This window comes from Penaeus japonicus, unplaced genomic scaffold (assembly GCF_977035675.1).
Source record: "Penaeus japonicus unplaced genomic scaffold, GWHDUDI00000001_assembly GWHDUDI00000030, whole genome shotgun sequence".
NCBI classification, from domain to species: Eukaryota; Metazoa; Arthropoda; class Malacostraca; order Decapoda; family Penaeidae; genus Penaeus; species Penaeus japonicus.
In genome coordinates this window covers 15,289,699-15,312,198 of record NW_028234432.1, presented here as the reverse complement: position 1 = coordinate 15,312,198, position 22,500 = coordinate 15,289,699, and the positions used below count along the sequence as shown (strand labels likewise).

The following is a 22,500-nucleotide window of genomic DNA, read 5'->3' as shown; positions in this document are numbered from 1 at the left end:
TCCATTATTTAAACAATATTTGAAATTAAGCAATATACAAATGTGAATATGAACGGGAAATCTGAGGGGGAAAGAGCGTGCAGTTATATATGATCTTCCAAATTATTTAAAACATTTCCATACTATTTATAAATAGTTTGCATATATTATTTAGCGGAAATGGCCGGGGTATTTCTAGAAGCTATTGAATGAAAATAAAGCAACAAAAATAAAGAGAATTGGAAAGACAGAATGAAGAAAAACGATAAAAAGTTTAAATGGTACAAATTTGCGAAATGAAGGCCCAGGAGAACGTAGGAAAACGGAAAGATATTGGGAAAAAAAACAATAAAATAGGAATAATCCGAAAACGACGAAGATTAAAATGATAATAAATAATAATAATAATATCGATGATAAATCCAGAACTCGTTGAGAAAGAATAACAGTCATGGTGGTAAACTAATAATAATAATTAAAAGAGAATAACAGTCACAGTGATAAAATGATAATACTAAAAAGAGGAAATAAAAAGGAGAGTGAGGGGGAGGGGGGGAAGGGGCGAGGTATTAATCCGACCTTCTGAACTGCCTCCTCTTCGTAAGATTCGAATTCCTCTTGACGTTCACGATGGACTTCCCCTTGACTCTTAGTACCGAGGTCTTTGGTCTGAAGAAATGATTTTTGAGGCTTAAATATCCCCTCGGTAGGCCTATGGAACATGTTTGATATCTCTGGCATATATAGGAAATATACGTTCATTGAGAGAAGGGAGGGGAATACACTTATATAATTATGTTACCGAAGAAGCACTTTTCTGCCACGTGAAATTCGGCCAAGTAAAGAGTAAACCGCGAGGAGAGGTAGACAAGGGGTAAAAAAAAAAAAAAAAAAAAAAAAAAAGACTGCAGACATGTAAAAAAAAAAGTATGTGTAATATGCAGTCCCGGATGTCAGTGTTGTGGTTGGTATAAAGTGAAAATTGGTATATACAGAAAAAAGGAAATTCTGTAATGGGAGTTTGAAGGGGTTTGGACTGGGTTGAGGGGAAGGTGGTAATAGAAAAGGGTAGGGAGTTTTATACAAAATATATATACGTAAAGAGTAATTGGAGAAAAATGTAATTTGATTATCCTAGGTTTATATACATGTAAAAATGGCGATCTACGGGTTACGTCTTTATTTGACCTTTGTAGTTTATGAAAATACGTTTCATCTACTCGCTTCAGTGTAATGGAACTCACGCACGCACACACACACACACACACGCACACACACACACACACACACACACACACACACACACACACACACACACACACACACACACACACACACACACACACACACACACACACACACACGCGCACACACTGATAAAGAGATTGTAAATGATGCCTGATTCACCATTCTCCCTTTTGCAACAAAGGGAGAAGGCTTTTAACTTCTCTCTCTCTGTGCCCAAGATAAATGCAAGAAAACATCATTTAAATCTCTCCTGAAGCGAAGATCTAAGTGTTAGTCTAATCTAATTGTAGAACCATCCAGAGAGAACCACAGAGGCCTGATATAGAACCCCCCAACTCAGAAGCTCGGAAGGATTCTTGCATTCAAGCCCTGCAATACTCCCTAGGAATGATCCGAAGACCATACACATACGAAGGAAAGAAAACGCAACACGTGATTGGTTCGTGAGATTTTCCTCGACTGACCAATCAGCGAGTGAGATCTTCCCCCGGTGTGTATGGGTATGTACATGATCTACCGATTATATTAGACTATGTGTACACACCCACCCTCCCCTCCCTGTGTGTACTCTAGCCCTGCCCCTGTTACCGTGTACATAGGTGTCGTGTCGCCTACCTTTTCTTCTGGCTCGTCGCTCTATTCGGGAGAGAGCGATAGTAATATATTAGTGATGCAGCACAGGGAAATAAGATCCCTATTTGTATTTCAGTTTATAAGCTTGTTTTTTTAATTCGAGGGAAATGTGTTTTTTTTTTTATATATAATGGGGTTATGTCTGAAAAATATAGATAGTATGTGCGTGAGCGTTTAGGTTTTTTTAAACTTAGAATGGAAAGGCTTTTAAAGTTGTTTTTTCCTACCTATATGAATCAAAGTCAATTATATTTATTGAGAAAACTAAAGCCTTTTTATATCATGAAACTAAATCAAATCAATAACGTAAGGATAATTTAGATCTCTGGTGTTTAACCGATGGACCATGTTATATTTTATTTTTTATTTTGTGTTACGTTAAATTACCTGCGTCATATGAAGACATGCAAAATAAAAGTAAAATGTGTTATTGTTTAAATTATTCCAAAATAAAAAGAATAACTGTTATATGTAAGTCGGGAAGCGCATTATCTTTTAGCGTACTAAACCACGTTATGTGAGTGCCATAAACTAAAAAAATGTGTAAGTATAGCAAAACAAAAGCCTATCAGCCTTTGAAACCTATTCCGTTAGACCGATTACCGTTCTAAGGCGAGACGGGAATGCGGTCATTAGTTTTCATGGCCGATAAGAAAAATAAACTAAAATGAATGCGTTAATGAAACCAACTCAAAAAAGAAAAGAAAAAAGTGGGCTTTGTGAGTGTCTCTGTAAGTTGCTGGCATCGTAACGATAATAAGTGTTACCAAAGTGACAAAAAAGAAACACAAAGAGTGCTGTGTTAGAGCAGGTTGTTCGCGACGGTGAGACGTAATGAACCTCGGGGCTGGACGGTCACTCGAACGAACCCCTGACTTCAACGTAAAGGAAATCCAAAAAAGAAAAAAAGAAAAAAAAAAAAAAAGATGGGGAGGAAAAGATGCACCACGACCGAAGAGGAATTCACCCAAAATAGCTCCTTGTGCTGAACCATCTAGCCTCAGGATCACCACATTAGTGTAAGTCAGTCAGGGAGACAAAAACCCGAATGGCCCTTTCCTTGGCGGTCCTACTCCTTCACTTAGACTCTCCCCCGTCCCCTTTGATGCCTTTTTTGAAAGGAGAAGGGATAAAGTGGCACTCGTGGTGGTTACCCATTCGTTTGACGGGGGGAAAGGGGAGTCAGCGCTAGCAAAGTGGCGAACGAGCGGTGCCAAAGGAGTGCCATGGGGGCAGTGCCTCCTGTATGCAGCGTGTTAAGTACGAATCACTGGATGACGTGACGCGTGTATTCGATGTTCGAGGTCTGAGTGAAACGACGTGAACGTGAAAGAGCAAGAGCTTGTTCTCGTCTGTACATCGCGTGTTGTGAGATAGGTGCTCCGGATAATTGTAAATCTTATATAACATTTAAGTAAGTTCTTGTAGAAGTAAGATGTTCTGAACCGGTCTGATCATCTAGGCGGACGTGTCTTGATATATATATTTATTTATTTTGGATTTTGGCTGTCGTTTCATTTGATATTTGCTATGTTTTTTTTTTTTAATTGGTCTAATTAAGATATTTGAATATTGTCAACTTTGTACTATGGTTGTTTATTTATGGTCGAGTTTTTGTTTAATGTATCTTATTTTATTCTAACTGGATTTATATTTGTATCACACTTTTTTATTTTATAAACATTCCATTCGGGCAATCGTGTTTTTTGTTGAAAATGATTTATGTTAGTTTATACAGGTTTTAAATATTTATATTCTTGTGCATATTTAGCTGAATCCTATTTAGAGAAGGTAGCATTTGGCTGTCAATTTTAGCAAATAAGTTAATAGTATCAGCATATTATATAGCATTCTTTCACTCCCATTTTTCACGAGAGTTTTATTGCCAAAATCAATCAGCCATTTTGGTAATTACGCGCTGAAACGTCATGCCATAACCATTATATCGTTATAACCCTTTCAACGTCTTTGGAAACGTAATTCGAAAAACGAATAATAAAAAAAACAACAACGAGGAACTCTTGTACATATTACAAATGCTCGGGAAACGTAATGCGAAATAATCGTGTTTTGCCAAGCACGGTTTAGCAAAAAGAGTCGACAAGTCTTTTAACAAATACGGATGTGCTTTCGTTTTTTTCTGCACCTACGAGCTAGCGAACAGGTCTCGTCATCCACAAACAAGGACGTTAGTATCACCAGGTCTCGAGCGGCACATGATAGACCTTCGTGGATCCTGGTATTAGTGTGTTTCTGGGTCTCATCGGAAACACAGAGACATCGCGAGCGGGGGTGGGGGCGTTTTGCATCGCGCCCTTCACGGAGACAACACATATGGGGTCGACATTGATGATAACCTCTCAGATTCTTTAGGGAAAATGAGATTTATCAATTATCACAATGTTTGTTTTTAACGATTAGGCTGCGCGTTACACCCTGCGTGGAAAGTTGGGCCCTTGTTTTGATTTGTTTAAAGTAGTGTTTCACCTGAGGGTCTAATGCTACGATATCTGGTATCCGTTCCATGAATAGATACTGATATTCCAGCCAGACACTTATTAATGAAAAGACTGACACCAAATTTGGAAATGATTAGAACAATAAGCTTATGAAACATAATAAAAGTTAATTGATTGAGATCTAACAAAACCGATCAAGTACCAATGCTTCCCCTAATGAACTGTCAATATCATTGCATGATCTACCCACTGACGAAGTGCCAGTCAGTGTTTCTCAGGTGACCTCGACCTCCCTGCCAGCGCACAAGGGCCTCAACCCACCCGTCCTTGGAAAGCGTGCGTGTGTGAGTATGAGGAACCAACAGGGCCATGTCAATGCTGGTGACAAACCTGCGCCGTCTCTTTGGGGGCTTTCGGTTCGTCCTTGATGGTCTGCTCGACTTTGCGCTCTACCTTTTTCAGCTCTACTTTCTCAGATTCTTCTACGACAGGTTTCTTTTTAGGCTCTACTTTTTTTAGTTGAACTTTCTCAGCGTCTTCAACGGCAGCTTGCTTTTTAGGCTCAACCTTTTTAAGTTGGATCTTCTGAGCCTCATCTACAGCCTCTTGTTTAGTGCGCTCAACCTTTTTTAGTTGCACTCTCTGAGCGTCCTCCACGCCTTCTTGTTTAGTATGCTCAACCTTTTTCAGTTGCACCCTATGAGCTTCCTCTACAGCTACCTCTTGCTTAGCGCCCACTTTTTTCAGCTGGATTCGCTGAGCTTCCTCCATGCCTTCTTGTTTAGTATGCTCAACCTTTTTTAGTTGCACCCTATGAGCTTCCTCTACAGCTACCTCTTGCTTAGCGCCCACTTTTTTCAGCTGGATTCGCTGAGCTTCCTCCATGCCTTCTTGTTTAGTATGCTCAACCTTTCTTAGTTGCACCCTCTGAGCTTCATCTACAGCCATCTCTTCCTTAGCGCTTACTTTCCTAAGCTGAATCCTGTGAGCTTCCTCTACACCCTCTTGTTTAGTATGCTCAACCTTTTTTAGTTGCACCCTCTGAGCTTCATCTACAGCCATTTCTTGTTTAGCGCCTACTTTCCTGAGTTCCACTTTCTGAGCTTCTCCAACAGACAACTCCTCTCTGGCTCCTACTTTTTTAAGCTGAATACTCTGGGCTTCTCCTACGGAAACCTCCTGCTTAGCTTGAACCTTCCTGAGTTGTACTGTCTGAGCTTCTCCGGAAGTGAACTCTTGTTTAGTCTCTACCTTCCTCAGCTGCACGCCATAAGCTTCCTCTACAGAGGAATCCTGTTGTTGAATCTCTACTCGTTTTAGTTGCATTTGCTGAGCTTCCCCAAAAGCAAATTCTTGTTTAGTCTCTACTGTTCTAAGCTCTACCTGTTGAGATTCCAGTTTAGCTTCTTGTTTTTTAAGTTCAACCTTTTTGAGTTCGGCTTTTTTAGCTTCTTCTTTAACCTCCTGCTTTTTAACTTCTACCTTTTTCAGCTGCGGCATTTTAAATTCCTCCTCTTCCTCTTTCTTAATCTCCTTCTTTTTAACAACCTTCTTTTTAGCCTCGGTCTCCTGAACCTTCGTTTCCTCGGCAACCTGGACGGCCTCCTTTGCGGTAGGAGGAACGTAAGATGGTGAGCTACGTGTACTTCGCAAAAAACCGACACAACATGACCTCTTCGCAGACGCACCTCCTGATGTGACATCACGCCCGCAGGCAATGGCGTGAAGTCAGATCAGAAATCCGCTTCTGCGAACAGGGGCGTTTTGGACTCCACATAGCGGACGGAAGAAGCGACGGACGTAAACAAATTAGCGAGAAGCAGCATGCATAACGAACCAAAACGGAATACATTTAGACATTTAAAATGACATACATTTAGACATTTAAAACGAAATACATTTAGACATTTAAAACATAAACATATATTTATAGTTTGGTGTAAAACATGGACATATATTTTATAAAGAGACATTTGGTATTATCCATGCATGTTTAAAATGTAAACATTTGGATGTTTTACCAACATTTATAAAAAATAGAAATTGCAAATGTAGTTTGGTGTAAATCTAGATATTTCTTGTAATATGATAACTGAATGTTGAATAAACACTGTACTGTACTCAACTGAAGACTATGACACATAGATATAATGACAAGAACATAGAAAAAATCAATGAAAACTGACTAAATCTACGGTAATCAGCATAAAAGACACTTGACAGACAGTGCAATGAGAAACAAGTACCTGTTGCTCCATCTTTATCTCCTTCACCTCTTCCTTCTGTGGAATAAGAAAGATGCACAAGAAGGTGTTAGAATCTCCTACTTCAAACTCGTTTCAAAAAAAGCGAAATACGACTACAGACTTTGCAAGATAAAGAAGTTAGTAAACGTTTGTCTACTCAAGAGAAGTACTAGGATATACCAACTCCTACAGAGAGCCAAATCTACGATAATAATGAGAAAATAATAGATAAAGCGTATTTCATTATATAGCAATTACCTGCAAAGGAAAGGCATCATTTAACATCATTTAGAAATTTGTGGGTGTAATTCGGGAGTGTTCAGTGTTCGTTTAAAAGTCGCCAAAAGGGCAACCTCACTACCGGGCTATTTAAATGTCGTCTTTTTAAAATGCTTGGTCGCTTTATCCTTCGTTTTTTAGTTTGTTTTCTTCTTATTTGTTAGACGGCGAGATCTTCGAATGCAGAAACCAAGGAGAGCTGCGACGCCCCGTGCTGGCGCCGGTTCACACGTCGGACGCATGGGGTCGCCTCGCCGCAGGGAATGGTGTACGCTCCACTGAGACGGGTCTTCCGACGATTACCTTAGCGTCCCCTTAAGAGGATTTTGATAATATAACTCCCCGAAGAGTTGGATGCGTTGAAAATTAGGGTGGGAGTGGAGGAAGTTGGAATGCTGGGTGCTGAAGGATTATATAATGAAGAGCAAGTAGAGAGAGAGAGAGTGAGTGAGATAAATAAACAGATAGATAGTTAGTTAGATTGATAGAGAGAGAGACAGCTGGGGTAGGGGAGGGGGAGGGTACTAATGAAAACAACAACAAAAATGAATCTCAGTGAAAGTGCACCAGGTCCCCTGGGCGAGGCGGACCGCCATTTAGGTACCGTATTGCCTACCGGAGCTTCGTCTTCTTCAACTGTTCCTCCAAAGAGCTCATATAAGTAGCGTTCCATGGGCGTCATTTCTTCGAGATCAGCCTTGGATTTCGGTCCCTTTTTCGGCTCATCCTTGGGAGGAGGCGGCGAAGGAGGTCCTGACTCCGTGTCTTCATCGGTTTCCTTGATGACGGAGGTGAGCACTTCGTGTTTGCCCAGCGGTCGGGGCGGTGACTTGATCTTCTCCTTCGGTTTAATGGTCAGTGCCGCGTCTTCTTCACTTACCTCGGGCTCTTTCTTCTTGGGTTGCGTCACGGTTGCATCTCCCTCGACGGAAGATTTCTTTTTCTCGGGTTCTTGTTGCTGGGCAGTGAAAGCGGCGCTCGGTTCCTCGGGCTCCTCTTCCGGAGGCTCAAACGAGCGGCTGTCGAATGACTTTTTGCGAGGTTCTCGCGGGGTACTCTCGAAGGTCTTTTGCTTCTTCTTCTGCCCCATGAACTGCGACAGAAGGCTGGACATCAGGTCCTCGCCCTCGGACTCCGTCTCCGTTTCTGTCTCAGGGACGTAGATGGGCGGCGGAGTGGGAAGCTTTTTGATAAGCGGCCGGGGAGGGACGTCGTCCTCATCGTCGAACTTGTCGTTCCAATAATCGTCCACTTTCCTGAAGTCTTCCTTCTTAGTAGGGGTCTCTACCTCAGTCTTCTTAACGGTTTCTTCCTCCGTTTTTATCTTCTTCGATTTCGGCTCTTCCTTCTTTTCCTCTACGATTGTCTTTTCCACTTTTTCCTCGACTTTGGAGGACTTCTTCTTTTCTTGTGGATTCTTAGATTCCTTTTTCTCTTCGACCTTTTCCTCGATCTTTGAAGTTTTCTTTTTGGTCTCTTCTGCCTTCTTGTGGGGATTTCCCTTCTCCTCGACAACCTCTTCCACCTTTTCTTCCACCTTTGAGGTTTTCTTCTTGGCTGGTTCATCTTTCTTTTTGGGTTCTTCCTTCTTTTCTTCGACAATTTCCACTATTTCCTCCTCCATTTTGATCTTCGAGTCCTTTTTCGGCTTCTCTTTTTCTTTCTTTTCCTCTCTCGTCTCTACTATCTCCTCTTCCATCTTTATCTTTGACTGCTTCTTCTTCGGCTCATCTTTCTTTTCCTCTTTCGCCTCCTCCTTTTTCTTCTCCTCCTTCACCTCCTCCTTTTTCTTTTCGGGTTCCTTTTTCTTTTCCGGTTCCTTTTTCTTTTCCGGTTCCTTTGCCTTTTCTGGCTTCTCAACTACCTCTTCCTCTGACTCGGAGATCAAAGTCTCAGATTCAGAGATTTCCTCTTGAATCTCTTCCTCTGTCTCCTCGTCTTCGTCTACGCGCTAAAGGGAAAGGGGAAAACGCTCATGAAACACTAAGACAGAGGAACACACACACAAAAAAAGAAGAAGAGAAGAAGAAAAAGAAGAAGGAAGAAGTAGAAAAGAAAAAAAGGGGGTGAGGAAAGAAACGGAAAGAACGGCCGGATTGGTATCTTAACTTAACATGCCTGAGAACAATTGATTCTCACACATTCTCTCCGTTCGTTGGGTGGCAAGTGTCCGGGCGTGTCACGAGAGATCGAATTCAAAGGTTCGAATCCCCTCGAACACTGACCACAAGCCAACAACGGTGTGTATCTCCATTGAGTGTATGAGAATTACGGAGTTCGTGACCACAGCATTAACACGTGGCACGAATGTTTATACAATTGGGTATCGTGAAAGGGGGAAGAAAAAAAAGACATGCAGTACAGAGAAAGGAAAACACCAAGAAAACACAGCCGCTCGTCAGACAGTATGTGACATGACGGCTAATGACAGAGAAGTGACAGGCCTATTACAAGAAATCACGTGGTTCTATGACAAGGTAAAACATTCATGTGTGCATGACTCATAAAACAACAAGTTTTGTAAAGGGGAACACGAAGTAACAAGTATCTATCCATATTCAGATGCTATGATGTAAGTCACCGGGTGTTGTGATAGGGAATAGTAACAAAACATTACCAGTGTGGGGGTATTGCGGACTCTTACCTGGAAAAGAGAGAAAAAATCGAAGGATTAGTTATATGAACTTTATCTTGCATAAAAATATTTTCATAAGATGTAGACACAAGCATAAATACGCACACTCACACATTTTCACTCGCATTCACGCATACCTACTGTATACACTTTAACATGGAATATATTCAACATTAAAAAAAGTGAACAGAGTAATGCTATATACTATGATCTTCAGGAATGATGCTGTTAGTGTTAGGGGTGTGAGTAAGGAGTAGGAAACAATTTATATAGAATAGAGTGAAGTGTTTGTGTGTAAGTGAAAATGTTGAGCCTTGCGTCGCGGACTTGTTACAAAGAGAAGAGAAATAGTGAAGAATTATAGAAGGAACAAAGATAGATCAACGAAGTGGTTTCGCGATGGTTAGCCTTCCTTTTGCTTCCTGTTATGCGAAGAAAGAAAATAGAAAACGGCGTGAGGAAAAACCACAGTCGCCTCCTGGTTCGGACGCCGACGAAGTGGATGTTGGCGAAAAAATAATAATAACAAATAAAAAGTTTTTTTTTTTCCTCATATTCTCGAGAAGAAGGCAAGCACACGAAGGCAGAGACAGCGCACAATGCCTAGTCATAACGAAGCTTGCGAAGCGTTAATGTCGCTCTTTCATTTTCTTTTGATTATTTCCTTCCTCGCGGCGTCGACCTCTCGAGTCCCACCTTCTTCGGCGCCTTGAGCGTCCGCTTGATCTTCCGCGGCGCCTCCTGCTCCTCCCCCTCGGTCATCGTGTCCTCCTCCATCGTGCTGTAGTCGGCCGGCTTCGTCTCCTTCTTGGTGGCGACCTTCTTGGTGATCTTCTTGCGCCTCACCTCCTCGCCCTCGCTCTCCGTCAGCTCCGACTCGCTCTTGGGCGCGGGGGCCTTCCGGCGCGGCTTCGCGGTCTCCTTCTCCGACGGCGCCTCGCTCTCGCTGGCGTCGGAGGGCCGGGCCTCCTTGGCTCGCTTGGCCGCAGGCTTCTCCTCGGCCTTCTTCGCCTCCTCCTTCTTCTTCTCCTCGGGTTTCTTCGCCTCTTCCTTCTTCTTCTCTTCCGGCTTTTTCTCTTCGGGCTTCTTCTTCTCTTCCGGCTTCTTTTCCTCTTTCTTTTGTTTTTCTTCTACCTTCTTTTTCTCTTCTTCCTTCTTCTTCTCTTCTACTTTCTTCTTCTCTTCTACTTTCTTCTTCTCCTCCTCTTTCTTCTTTTCTTCTACTTTCTTCTTCTCCTCCTCTTTCTTCTTCTCTTCGACTTTCTTTTTCTCTTCGACTTTCTTCTTTTCTTCTACTTTCTTCTTCTCCTCTTCCTTCTTCTTTTTCTCCTCCTCTTTCTTCTTTTCCTCTTCCTTCTTCTTGGGTTTCTTCTTCTTCTCTTCCTCTTCGGTGATCTCTTCTTCCATCGTCACGTCAGTCTCTTCAATAATCTCTTCTTCCTCTTCTTCCGGTTCCTTATATATCTCCTCCTCTTCCTTCACATCATCTTCCATCACAACTGTGTCATCACTATCCACTTCCTCTTCCTCTTCCTCTTCGGAAGATTCCTGTACGTATAGGTCGTCAAGTAACAAAAGAAAGGAGATGCGCATTGTGCTGTTGTTTTGTTTTATCGGCTGAATAATATGTGGGGGTGGAACTGTTGAATAATTTGTTGGGGTGGGCATTGTTGAATAATTTGTTGGGGTGGGCATTGTTGAATAATTTGTTGGGGTGGGCATTGTTGAATAATTTGTGGGGTTGAAATTGTTGAACTATTTGTAGGGGTTGGAACAGTCTAGGGGTGTTTGGGACTCTACTGGGCGTGGAAACAGCTGGCACATCAATGGTTCTGTTGTGCTCTAAAAGGTTCAGTTTAGATCTAAAGGTTGAATAGTACCTCTACTTTGGCTATGCCTTTCCGAGTTCGGTGGACATGTAAAATATCCGATGAAACAATTCGTTCAAATATTCGTTTAGGAAAGGATGCTTATATGTTCACCGACATCTCTTTTGGGAAAATTACTACTGGAACCTGAACATGCTTTTGCTCTATGACTAATTCCTTAATTACATTTTTTGTATCACATGTAATCAGCTATCCTTTCTACGATAAAATAATACTTCTTTCTTTAACTACTAGAGGAGGCGTCACTATTCGTTTTTGCTATCAGCCCTCACTAACATTAAATGAGGGATAGTCCTAAGAACTAGTTGCTTGGGGATGGTGGTGGTGGTAGAGAGGGGAGGGGGGGGGGCTGAGATCATCCTAATCAGGGGGAACAAAAATGTAAATGGATTGCCTTACCTTTTCTTCTTTCTTCTCTTTCTTCTGCGGAAGTGGAGTGAAAGAGAGAGAGAGGGTTGATTATTTATATAAGAGAAATAATATATTTCATAAATAAGTATGAACTATAAGAAAAAAGGAGTAACCACCAATCTTTACCAATCGGCGAGAAATACAAAAGGTTTCCACGTAACACTCAGTTTTCATGATCATCATCAGTATAGTGCATAAACGTGTGCATGACTGACCTCCTCCAGCATGGTCTCGATGAGCTCGACGGTCTGGGAAGAGGTCTCGCCCTTCTCGTTCTTGGCCACGAGCTTGTACATGCCGCAGTCCATCTTGTCTGCCTTCAGCATCTCCATCTGGACAACGTACTTGCCTTCGCCCTCCTGTAGTCGGTGAAAAGTTAGTCTCCTCAATAGGTGCAAAAAAAATATCGTTGCGGATCATTTCTTGCAATAAGGACTAACTATTAAGTAATTTGACTCCCATCGTAACATAGGGTATAATAACGTCATTATATAGAGTATACTTGCAAATTGTATCACTAATTCTCGTTTTACTAATTTTGACTGTTAGTTTCCCCTTGCAGAACTTACCTCGAGGATGTTGACGCAGTGGCGACTGTCCAGCCTGACTTTGGTGGTATCCTTGAACCAGTTGCAGGCCGGCTTCGAGGTGGACATGACGACGCACTCCATCACGACCTTCCTGTTGAACACCGACACGATCTTGGGAGGTTTCTTGATCGTGGGAGCAACTGTGAAGGCGAAAAAGATGATACATCAGCTTTATACAAACTGGAGAACGATGTAAAGGTTTATGTGAGCAGTACATATAAATATTTACATATCAAGTTTCTATCACTATACACTTTTTGTTCTGCACGGGTGTGTAAATGCTTCCATAAACAATACTACTAATAAACATACCTTCGATATTGAGGTTCAGGTTGGCATTAAGCTCTCCAAATTCGTTCCTAATGTTACACTTGTAAACGCCACCGTCAGTTGGCTGTGGCTTCTGCAAAGGAAAGAGCTTGGCGTGAGACTCTGAGCTGAACCCGAGCATGAAGACTCAGCATCCGCACTGGCCAAGCAGCCTTTAGAAGGCGACAAAGCGAAGACACCAGGCCCAAGCTCGGGGTTAAGTGAATACAACGAGCGGTAAAAGTCCTGTGACTCCTGAGAGAGTCCCGAAGGACATCTTAGACTAGGGGGGCGGGAGGGAGCCGGAATGAAGGTTTCCGGGAGTTGGTGTAAAGAAGTTTCATTCCTAAGTGGGAGAACCATTAAATGTAATGCCTCGAGGAATAATCTTAGAATCATATGAATATAAGTTGATATGTTGTCTTTTAGCTTACTTTATACCATATAAACCATTGTTATTGTATTTTAACTATTGTATCATTAATGTGGGTTAGAAAAATAGAAGTCTATGTTACAAATATTAAGATATATTGCTCTATGTAGTACTGATTGTTTTACAGCTATTGTAAAACTGTTCTTTCGGTGTTTAGTCAGCTAGTGCTATTGTAGGTTTTTGGGTGAAGGTGTTGTAGGCATTATTACGGGGAAACTGTTGCTGAAATAAAGAGAATCATGAATAATTCTGTTAGATTTAATGAAGCATTTTAAAACAAGCGGGGGGCAAGGTAGGTCACCCGTAGCCTCGCACAAAGCTGCGGTAAGGTATGAGTATTAAAAGCATAGATGGTAGCAGCTGCATTGGTAATGGTAGTAACAGTGGCAGCAGGAGACGGTGGGCTGGGTTACCCTCAGCTCCAGCCGGATGCGGTAGAGATCGTCCTTCTCCCTGGTGACAGTGGCCGTCACTTTGGAGCTGTCCAGCTCCTTGCCGTCCTTCGTCCAGCGGGACGTGGGCTGAGGGTCGGCTCGCACGAGGGCCTCCATCAGCACGCGACCGGCCTTCTCCTCGAACTTGATGCTCGGCTTTTCGATAAACACTGGCGCTTGACCTGAAGGCTCTGGGTCAGCCTCGATGTTGAGGTTGACGTTGGCGGTGGCCTCGCCGAACTGGTTCATGGCCACGCACTTGTACTTGCCGGCGTCAGCACCACACGGATCCTGAGTCAGCAAGACCGTCAGCCCGGGGTTCATGTGTTGGGCAGTGAAACCAGACACACACAATGGGACGCCTACATGTACACTAATTACAGTAAGGGCAAAATACGTTTCAAAATGCATAAAATAACTTCACACAGGGAAGGAGTACTGAGCAGAAAAGTGTTGACAAAAGTGAAAACAAAATGGCAATGGAAACATCAGTATCTGTACTAGGTGGGAGATCATTACACTGATACGCCATACACAGGGAGAGGAATCCGACTGGGGACGAGCAGAGGAGGGAAGAGAAGGAACAAGGAAGAAGACGGAGGAGGAATCGAGGAGATTGAAATAGAGGTCGCTGGGGGTAAAGGAAGGTTGAGGGATCTCGACATCACAGAGGTAGGTACAACTGGAAATAATATCTCACATATTCAATGTTTCACTAAGACTTGTGTTGTGAACAAAGATATTTCATCATGTATGTAACAAAGCAATTTATAATAACTTGTAAAAATGCTGTTTCTGAATGTGATAATAATGTATATCACATATAATCCTATGGTCTGTATGTCAAGCATGCAACCATGCCAAGCTGTCAACAGGCATTTTCAACCACAGGATCTTGTCTCGCGTGCAGCAGATAGTCAGGTCAAAGCCAACCCTGTAAGTCATTCAAAACACATCAAGACCTGATGAAGGTCAGTCGTTCAAGGGTCCACAGAACAGTTTATCCGAGTTGTCATGGTCTTCATGACTGTTTGGTCTTTCCACAACCTTAGTCATCTATCAATCACAACTCGGCAGCTGTCAATTGTTTACGTCCGACTAAAGGACTTCCCCAGGGGAACGCACGTGAAATCAGTACCGTACCTTGACGATGCAAGAATATTCAAACATCTCGGCTGTAACTTTGTGCTCCTTGATGACCAAGCGCTTGGCAGCCTCCAGTTTCTTGCCGTCCTTGAACCACTCGACTGTTGGCTGAGGCTTGGCCTTGCAACGAACCTGCGGCCGAGAGAGATTTCATTAATGTCACCGTTTTCGTAGACTAAAAAATCATGCCTCCACCTCATCCGCACCGTCATAACTGGCTGCTTCAAGAACACTTTGTCACATCCGAAATAATATGGATGCAACATAGATAATAATTTCATTTTAAAATAATCATCACCAACCTGCTCGACACAAAATAACATTTTGCTTTATTTACAGCTTTATTTACTAAAAACTTGTTGGAAGATGTCGGATCATTCTTACCTTCATGGTAATCATGGTGCCAGTTTCGTTGGGGATAATGGATGGTTTGTCGAGGAAAGTGGGTGCGAATCCCTCCGGGACAGCCTTGCCCTCTGTGATAACAAGAATGGTCAGTCACAATCTTTCGGGATCATTCTATATGCCATTATGATATTCCACATTGATATGAATATTCCTAATAAAAATTTCAGTATCTTTCTCTCTCAACGGTGTATGCTTTCAGCATACTGTTTAGAGTGAATATATGTCGATCAAGTTCACGGATTTACCTATGATAGGAAATCTATTAATGAGAATGAAAAACTTCACAGAGCAAAAGACGTAAGTGAACGCTACGATGTCAGAAACGCGCCATTTAAGTCTCTGGTTTCGTTTAGTTATCAGTTATCCTCCCTACTATCCCTACATCTGCCACAAACATCCACACTTACTTTCGAAATTAAGGGCAATGTTGGCGTTCGAGTCACCGAATGGGTTGAAGGCGTTGCACCGCCACTGGCCGCCGTCGTCGACCACGGGACTCATGATGGTGACTGAGACCACGTACTGGTCCTTCCCGCAGATCTTCTTGTACATCGAAATGCGGCCTTGTTCCTGCACCATCTGGAGGGGCGAGGGGATTGTGGTCGTTATGCATCCCAATATTTATCGTGCTTAAGCTTATATGATTCATATGTGACCCGTCACATTTTCTTTATTTATTTTCCACGGAGACAAATACATGTAGAAAAGAGGTATTTTTATTGACAGGATTTTTTGCTTTCTTCTTACAACCATTTTTTCAGTGTAAAAAGTATAATTCTTTAGTGTTATAAAGATTTAATTGCAAGGATGGATGTAGGTAGAGCGCACTCACCTGAATGCCCTTGAACCATGTGACCTCCGGCTCGGGGTTAGCCTCCAGAAGGCACTCCATGATCAGCTTGTCTCCCTCCTGACGAATCTCAGGCTTCTTGGGGAATCTGGGCGCCTTGCCGTCGGGGATCCTGGGAGAAAGAATGCGGTCGTGTAGAACCAGATCCATGTAAACCCTTGCTTTACTGTGCGTTCTTAGTCTCTATCATATATACATGATAAGCAATCAGGTAGACTTTCCAAACTTTAAACAAGGCCTTTGGCTTCACTCGGTAAGCACTTACTTGGGCTTATCAGAGGCGGTCTTGCCCTCGAAGTGCAGGTTGATGTTGGCCACGCCCTCCCCGTGCTTGTTGCTGGCGATGGACCTGTAATCGCCCTCGTCTGAAGGAGAGACGCCGGAAATCTCGAGTGTGGCGATGAAGTAAATGTTGCCGTCGGGCTCGAGTTTCATCTTGTAGCGGCCTCCCTCTTTTAGCTTCTTACCCTTAAATTCCCTGTGGGTTCAGAGCGAGGGTGAGATGGGGCGACCACGGAGGGACGACACAGGGGTCCAGATATTAGCATTTGCACATTTAAACATTTGTACATTTATACATTTAGCCTTAATCTCTTTTAGCCTTTCAGATCAAGGCTAGATATATAAAGGAAGCAAGTCGAAGGCGACCGTCGGGCCACGAGAGATGCACTCACCAGACGATGGTGGGTTTGGGGTTGCCAACGCAGCGGCATCTGAAGATGACACTTGAGCAGTCGTCGCTCTGCTTGATGCTGGGACGCTCAGTGAAGGTCGGGCGGACACCTTCGGCGGGAGGCAACGGAGCCTCGTCGCCTGTGAGCATCATAAAGGAACCTGACCACACGCGCGGGGGAGGAAACTCCATTAGACGGACCACAGGGGGAAGGAGTGCGACGCGAGATGATAATGATGAGAACGTGAATGCTGAGCGGGAAGAGGAGGAAGAGGAGGAGGCAGAAGAGGAAGAAGAAAAAGAAGAGAGGAAGAAAAAGAATAAGGTGAGCAGTAATTTATAGTTCCAGATAAAAGGCAAAACTGAAGATAAAGAGTTGGCAGACCAAAGCCGAGATGAAAAGACAAAAAATAAAAAAAAGAGAAAAAAAAAGGAGATTATGAAAGAGACAGCAAAGAAAGCAGCCAAAATAAGAGGAACAGAGTTGAAACAAAATAAAGACTGAAAAGTATACGAGAAACTTCGGGAATTGGAAAAGAGAAAGGCCAGAGGCAAGAGAGACAGAGAGAGAGAGGAAAAAGGATATAAATGAGGACTGGTTTTGTGGGTATGTTTTGGATTGTTTATGAAGATGTTAAGTACTGGATTTTGCAGATGTTATTAACGACATCAATACGTATATTGAGCAATACGCGGTTAATTTAGTAGATACAACAAATAAATGATAAAAAAAGGATGTTACAAACAATGAATACAAATTTCAAGGCACGTGATGTATTCTCAGTGCCGGATATAATACATTGTGCAAATAAATATAACTGTGTACCTCTTCCGTAAACATCTAAGAGGTAGAGGACCATCTTAGACTCTACGGAAACTAGGAGGGGGACGTGCGAGGGAAACGTTTTCAAGAAAACATCGTCGGGAAAATATCTATGACAATCTTTACTTTGTGATTACGATATTCTACTTCATGGCGGATGGGAGACAGGGATAGGGGTGGAGGTTCTCGAAATAAATACAGGGATACCGGAAATACAGTGGGAAAAGAACTACGGTACATCACTCGGGCCTGTGTGTATATATGATTTATTTTTTTGATATTTTCATTATATTGATAAGCTCAGGGTTGTTGTAGGTGGAATAGGGGTCGGTTGGTGGGTTATGAGTGTTGTTTTATATGTTATGTGAATGATTGAAAAAAATATATATCCATTCACTATATTTCAAATCATGTTTCATGTAAACAATAAATGTATTTCTCCTCAGATATCAAAAGAATATTATGTGATACGTGTTTGTGAACAGAAGAAACAAAACCAAAAAAAATATCAAAATTAACAAAAATAATCAAAACAACAAAAGAAATTGAATTATAAACAAAAAACCTGAAACCAAATAGAGATAAGTTATATAAACTTAATAGATATTAAGAGCATGTAAGGCGTTGACACCAAGTCTGAGAGTCAGCATGTTGTCAGGAGTAAATGTCAGCTGTCAGTGTTAGTATGCTGTTGCTGCTGTTCGCGTGTTATCTCCGTGTTGTGCTTCAGCATACTTCATGTCAAAAGGATTATGGGGATTACCTTTTTTTTTAGTATTTAAATCAAGCAAATTCATCTAAAAACATGGGTTATTTAATGGATTAATCGAGCGGATTACATCTCCAGTCTAATTCCCAGGTTATTAAGAGGTTATCAGTCTTACGGTTGTGTCGATCAGCATCTTGCAGGCGTCTTAATGAAATCTTATGAGACACAAAGGGAGGGACACAACGGACAAGATCTTTCCTCTCATACAACACGGTGATTGGCGGAGGTCGACCGCCATGAGACGAAACAAACATTTATTTTCATCCTTTTCGGAAAAACACTCACACATCGTTTGAACATTTAAGACAAGGACAGGACGAGACCACAGAACACTGAACATGTAACTTATATGTTATAGATTAATTTTAAGTTTGATTTCTTTAAGAGACTAGCTTACTAGATGTTAAGACTAGATTATCTTTGGCAAGGATCATTAAAGTTGAAAGTCTTTTCTATAATGAATATTCTTAAAGTAAAGACTAAGATCAGTATCCTAAGCTAGCATTATATCTAAAGGTATTCCTTATACAAAAGATCTATAGAAGATATCTTAAAACTAACTAATAACATTATATAATCTCAATCTAATACTAATAATTTCAGTGTAAGAACACTTGTATTATTCTAATCAAACTAATACGAGATGAAACTCCTTTAGAAATACATGACAAGAATGTGTCATCATCTCGGTGTATTTTGTTCTTTGATTTCGCTTCCGGGACCATTTAAGTGTAAAGAATGTGAAAGAAATATTCACGTACATATTCTTTATCGTGTGTTTTCAATATCTTAGGACTTGCTGCTCGTGCGCTCTTTATAGCATCAAATGTTTTCGTTTTTTTATTTAGTTATTCCTATATTTATTTAGAATATTTAGATCACAAAAAAGGTGTGAAAATGGAGGAAAAAATAAAAACACGGATGTCCACATCTCGATAAGGCGGAGGAAAAAAAAAGGTTAGATCAGGGTCACGCAAGCAAGAAAATGCCCCGTCGTAAGCTCAGATTACTTTTCTTTTTAAATAATGAATGAAAATAATTAGAAAAGTAAGAAGAGGGAAATAAAATTTTAGACAATAAGGTCTTTCATTATAGACAACCCCCCTGAGGCGTTGGGAAGTGAAAGGGCGCGGGGTTATATCAGGCTTATTAGGCCGTCGGGTCCTTGTATTCAAAAGTCGTCTCCAGTGGGTTTTCAGTCCCATCAAAGTCAAAAAAAAAGTTTATCTTTTTTCAGATAATCTCAGAGATGTAGACTTTGTCACGTATTTCAAAAATTTCTGTCACGTGCTTGTCCAAAAAGAAAAAAAAATCGTATGGTTTAACTGTCGAGAAGTCCGATTTTTGTTTAATTATTTTGATCTGTGGTGAAACTTAGAATGATGTATTTAAAATAGTGGCAGCGTGCTATTTAGCATATATTTTTGTCTCCTTTTTTATTTTTCTGTCATTAAGTCAAAACCGTTGACAGATAGAATGTATTTAGTCTATAAAAGAGTCCTGTAAATAAGTAAATAAGTCAGTAACTCTTAATCAATCTCTCACAAGGAAAAAAAAAATCCCTATAGGTCCGTTCCTAAAAAGCTCCTATCTCAAGTCAGGAAAATGCCATGACATCTTCCTCGAGAGTCCAAAGTAACGCGTCTCTTCCTCTCTCTCTTGAGGTCGCGGTACTCACTGTCGAAGTTAAGGCTAATGGTGGCGTTACTCTCTCCGAGCTCGTTCTTGGCGGTGATCTTGTACTTGCCGGCGTCCTCTACGGTAACGTTGGTCAAGGCCAGCGTGATGAAGTAGTATTTTTGATCCTTCTCCATCGTCACCTGTGGATAACACTCTCGTTGGAATTGGCACTGATATTGGCAGTGCGTATGACCCGATTCTGACCTATTCTAACCCCCCCCTCAGTCCCTCCTCCCTCCCCTTCTCCCATTACGATAGCTCACCAATTTCATGGTTGGTTGAGCAGGTGAAACGCTATCACGAAATGCCCAGTGACGGCACAAGATCAGACGAGAGGACACGTCTCATACCCACCTCTCCCATTCGTCCTCGACTATCGCGAGGCAATGACGTCACGTATCAACCATAATGGATGGATTTATGAGATCTGATCATCCAGCGACGTCCATAAAGTTTCTAGGTCCTTATCAAAGCCGCGTGTATAGTGACAGGGCCTCGTGATATGCAGGTATTCTAAGAGGACGGCCCTACCTGAACCGTCATGCCGTCAGTCACGCATGGCATCCGGTTCATTTAGGGCGCAGGCAGGTGGGGAGAGGTTTGAATTCCCGTGGGGGAGGGGGGGGGGAGTTCATGGCTAAGAAGTGAGGTCAAGGAATGTGGGTCATGTTCTAATCTCATTATTAACAAAGTTATGTATCTATTTATTCTATCTCCTATATAATATTTCTGTTCCCTTTTGATAATTCATTTTTGTTTTCTCTATGATCATATTTTCTTTAGTCCCAAAATCTTACTTTTTTCCTCTTGTTCTTATGAGCGGGTAGCCCTTTCTCCATTTTACTATTACTTGTTATAATCATAACTGTACCAAATGCGATTATTAGGGGAAACTAAGAATGACAGAAAAGAGGAAAAACGACAAATAAGAAAAAAAGAAGAGAAAGAGGAAGAGGCGTTCAGGGCAGTCTATAAATATACATATCTTTCATGGGTCATTGCCCAGTAACTATTTTTACGATGGCATCACTCGGGCTGCCTCCAGAGAGCTGAGGTGCCGTCTCGCCCACTGCCAGCTCTCTCTGATAACGCTTTGCTGGTTTCGGTGAAATTAGAGATATGTATATCCACGAAGGAAAAGGGAAGGAAGTTCAGTTAGTGAGATTACTTGAAAATAGTTCAAATATCCTAGCCTTGCAGTTTGAACGCTTGTTTGTTTTTTCCAACTATGATTGGTAAAGTTGATAGCGTGATACGCGACAAACATCCGCATACTTTTGCCTCTTTCCTCCATCCTTCATCGCCCTCGCCTCCCTTCGTCCGTCCGTCCTCACTTAACACCATCCTCTCATACCCTCCCTCCACTCCTCTCTGAGCCACACGACCCTCCCGATCCTCCCTTCTTTTCTACCCTATTCTCCCAGGCCTTCCTTTTCAACCTACCTTCCTTAACCACACATTGCTCTTATAGACCATTATTTTCTAGTCTCCCTCACTCATCCTACTGTCTTCCCTTCCTAATTCACATTATCCTCACAGACCCTCCTTATCTCCCCTCCCTGACTCACCCTCCCCTCCCATGCCCTCCCCCTATCCCTCCCTGACTCACGACTCACGACTCACCTTGCACCGCGCGGACTCTTGCACCCTGAGTCCGTCGCGGGTCCAGGTGATGGCTGGCTTGGGTTCCGCCAAGATACGCGACTCGAATTTAATGTTCTTGCCTCCTTCCTCCTGCTTGATAACGGGCTTCTGGGCGAAGGTGGGCGCGACGCCGTCGATTTGTCTGCGGGAGGAACAATCACGGAACATTAGTTGCGGCGTCAGTTGTGGTCGCACGGTACGGTTGACGTGTTGGTGAACGTCCTGGTGAGCGGATGTGGGTAGGTGTTGATGAGAGGGTGTTGTTGGGAGGGTATTGATGAAAAGGCGTTGGTGAGAGGTCTTGGTGAGAGGATGTTGGTGAAAGGGTGTTGATGAGAGGGCGTTGTTGAGAGACTGTTGATGAGGGTGTTGGTGAAATGTCTTACTGAGAAGATGTGGCTAGATGAATGGTGATGGCGGATTGATGATTAACATTGTGAATAAAATGATTGAAGAAGATTTGTTTCCCCTCTTTTCCTCTCTTTCAACTTTGTTCTTTTCTCTGCGTTCGGAGATGAATGACGGGGAAGTCAAAGGGGCGACATGTTCTATTTTTCACCACGTGTCTCTCTGTGGTTAGAATCGGAATTCAAATGTCGACCGAGGAAAAGAAAATGTAATTCTGAAATTGATATGTAATTTTCTTAATCCTTGATTACAGTTGTGTCCATGAGTGGTCAAATTTCCAATTTGCTAATAGTATCTTATCAACGTTTATTTCCCAACCTTATTAACTAAACGGAAAAAAAATAGTCCAGATTCTCGGAAAATGGCAATTGGATATATTTCAAGTATAGATATGATACGATATGAAATGAAAAAAGTAAATCAAAAGAGACAACAAATAGATAACCTTCGGAACCGAGATGGGGGGGGGGGGTCGGGGGTCGGCATTCGTCCTTGGGGGAAGGGGGAGGAGGGGGAGAAGGATAAATTCCGACTGGTAAGCAGGAAGGCCAGAA

The 22,500-nt window shown here is 42.2% G+C and overlaps 1 protein-coding gene across 50 annotated transcripts in view; it reads right to left on the bottom strand.

Moving 5' to 3' along the window:
- The window catches only part of bt (projectin protein bent), a 144,521-nt gene that overhangs the window by 89,429 nt on the left and 32,592 nt on the right, over window positions 1-22,500 (bottom strand). For 18 of the 50 annotated variants that reach the window (XM_086555109.1, XM_086555104.1, XM_086555108.1 and 15 more), the window contains 19 exons: window positions 21,518-21,680; window positions 19,893-20,034; window positions 16,624-16,783; window positions 16,215-16,427; window positions 15,932-16,061; window positions 15,507-15,678; window positions 15,076-15,167; window positions 14,689-14,823; window positions 13,525-13,836; window positions 12,682-12,772; window positions 12,349-12,509; window positions 11,995-12,138; window positions 11,768-11,791; window positions 10,176-11,027; window positions 7,725-8,795; window positions 6,566-6,601; window positions 4,710-5,924; window positions 1,843-1,863; window positions 559-648 (listed from right to left, as the gene is read on the bottom strand). In XM_086555109.1, the coding sequence (XP_086411235.1) occupies window positions 559-648; window positions 1,843-1,863; window positions 4,710-5,924; window positions 6,566-6,601; window positions 7,725-8,795; window positions 10,176-11,027; window positions 11,768-11,791; window positions 11,995-12,138; window positions 12,349-12,509; window positions 12,682-12,772; window positions 13,525-13,836; window positions 14,689-14,823; window positions 15,076-15,167; window positions 15,507-15,678; window positions 15,932-16,061; window positions 16,215-16,427; window positions 16,624-16,783; window positions 19,893-20,034; window positions 21,518-21,680 (5,224 nt within the window). The remainder of the gene's footprint in view (window positions 1-558; window positions 649-1,842; window positions 1,864-4,709; window positions 5,925-6,565; window positions 6,602-7,724; window positions 8,796-10,175; window positions 11,028-11,767; window positions 11,792-11,994; window positions 12,139-12,348; window positions 12,510-12,681; window positions 12,773-13,524; window positions 13,837-14,688; window positions 14,824-15,075; window positions 15,168-15,506; window positions 15,679-15,931; window positions 16,062-16,214; window positions 16,428-16,623; window positions 16,784-19,892; window positions 20,035-21,517; window positions 21,681-22,500) is intronic. The other 32 variants (XM_086555140.1, XM_086555141.1, XM_086555142.1 and 29 more) reach the window with 15 other exon arrangements.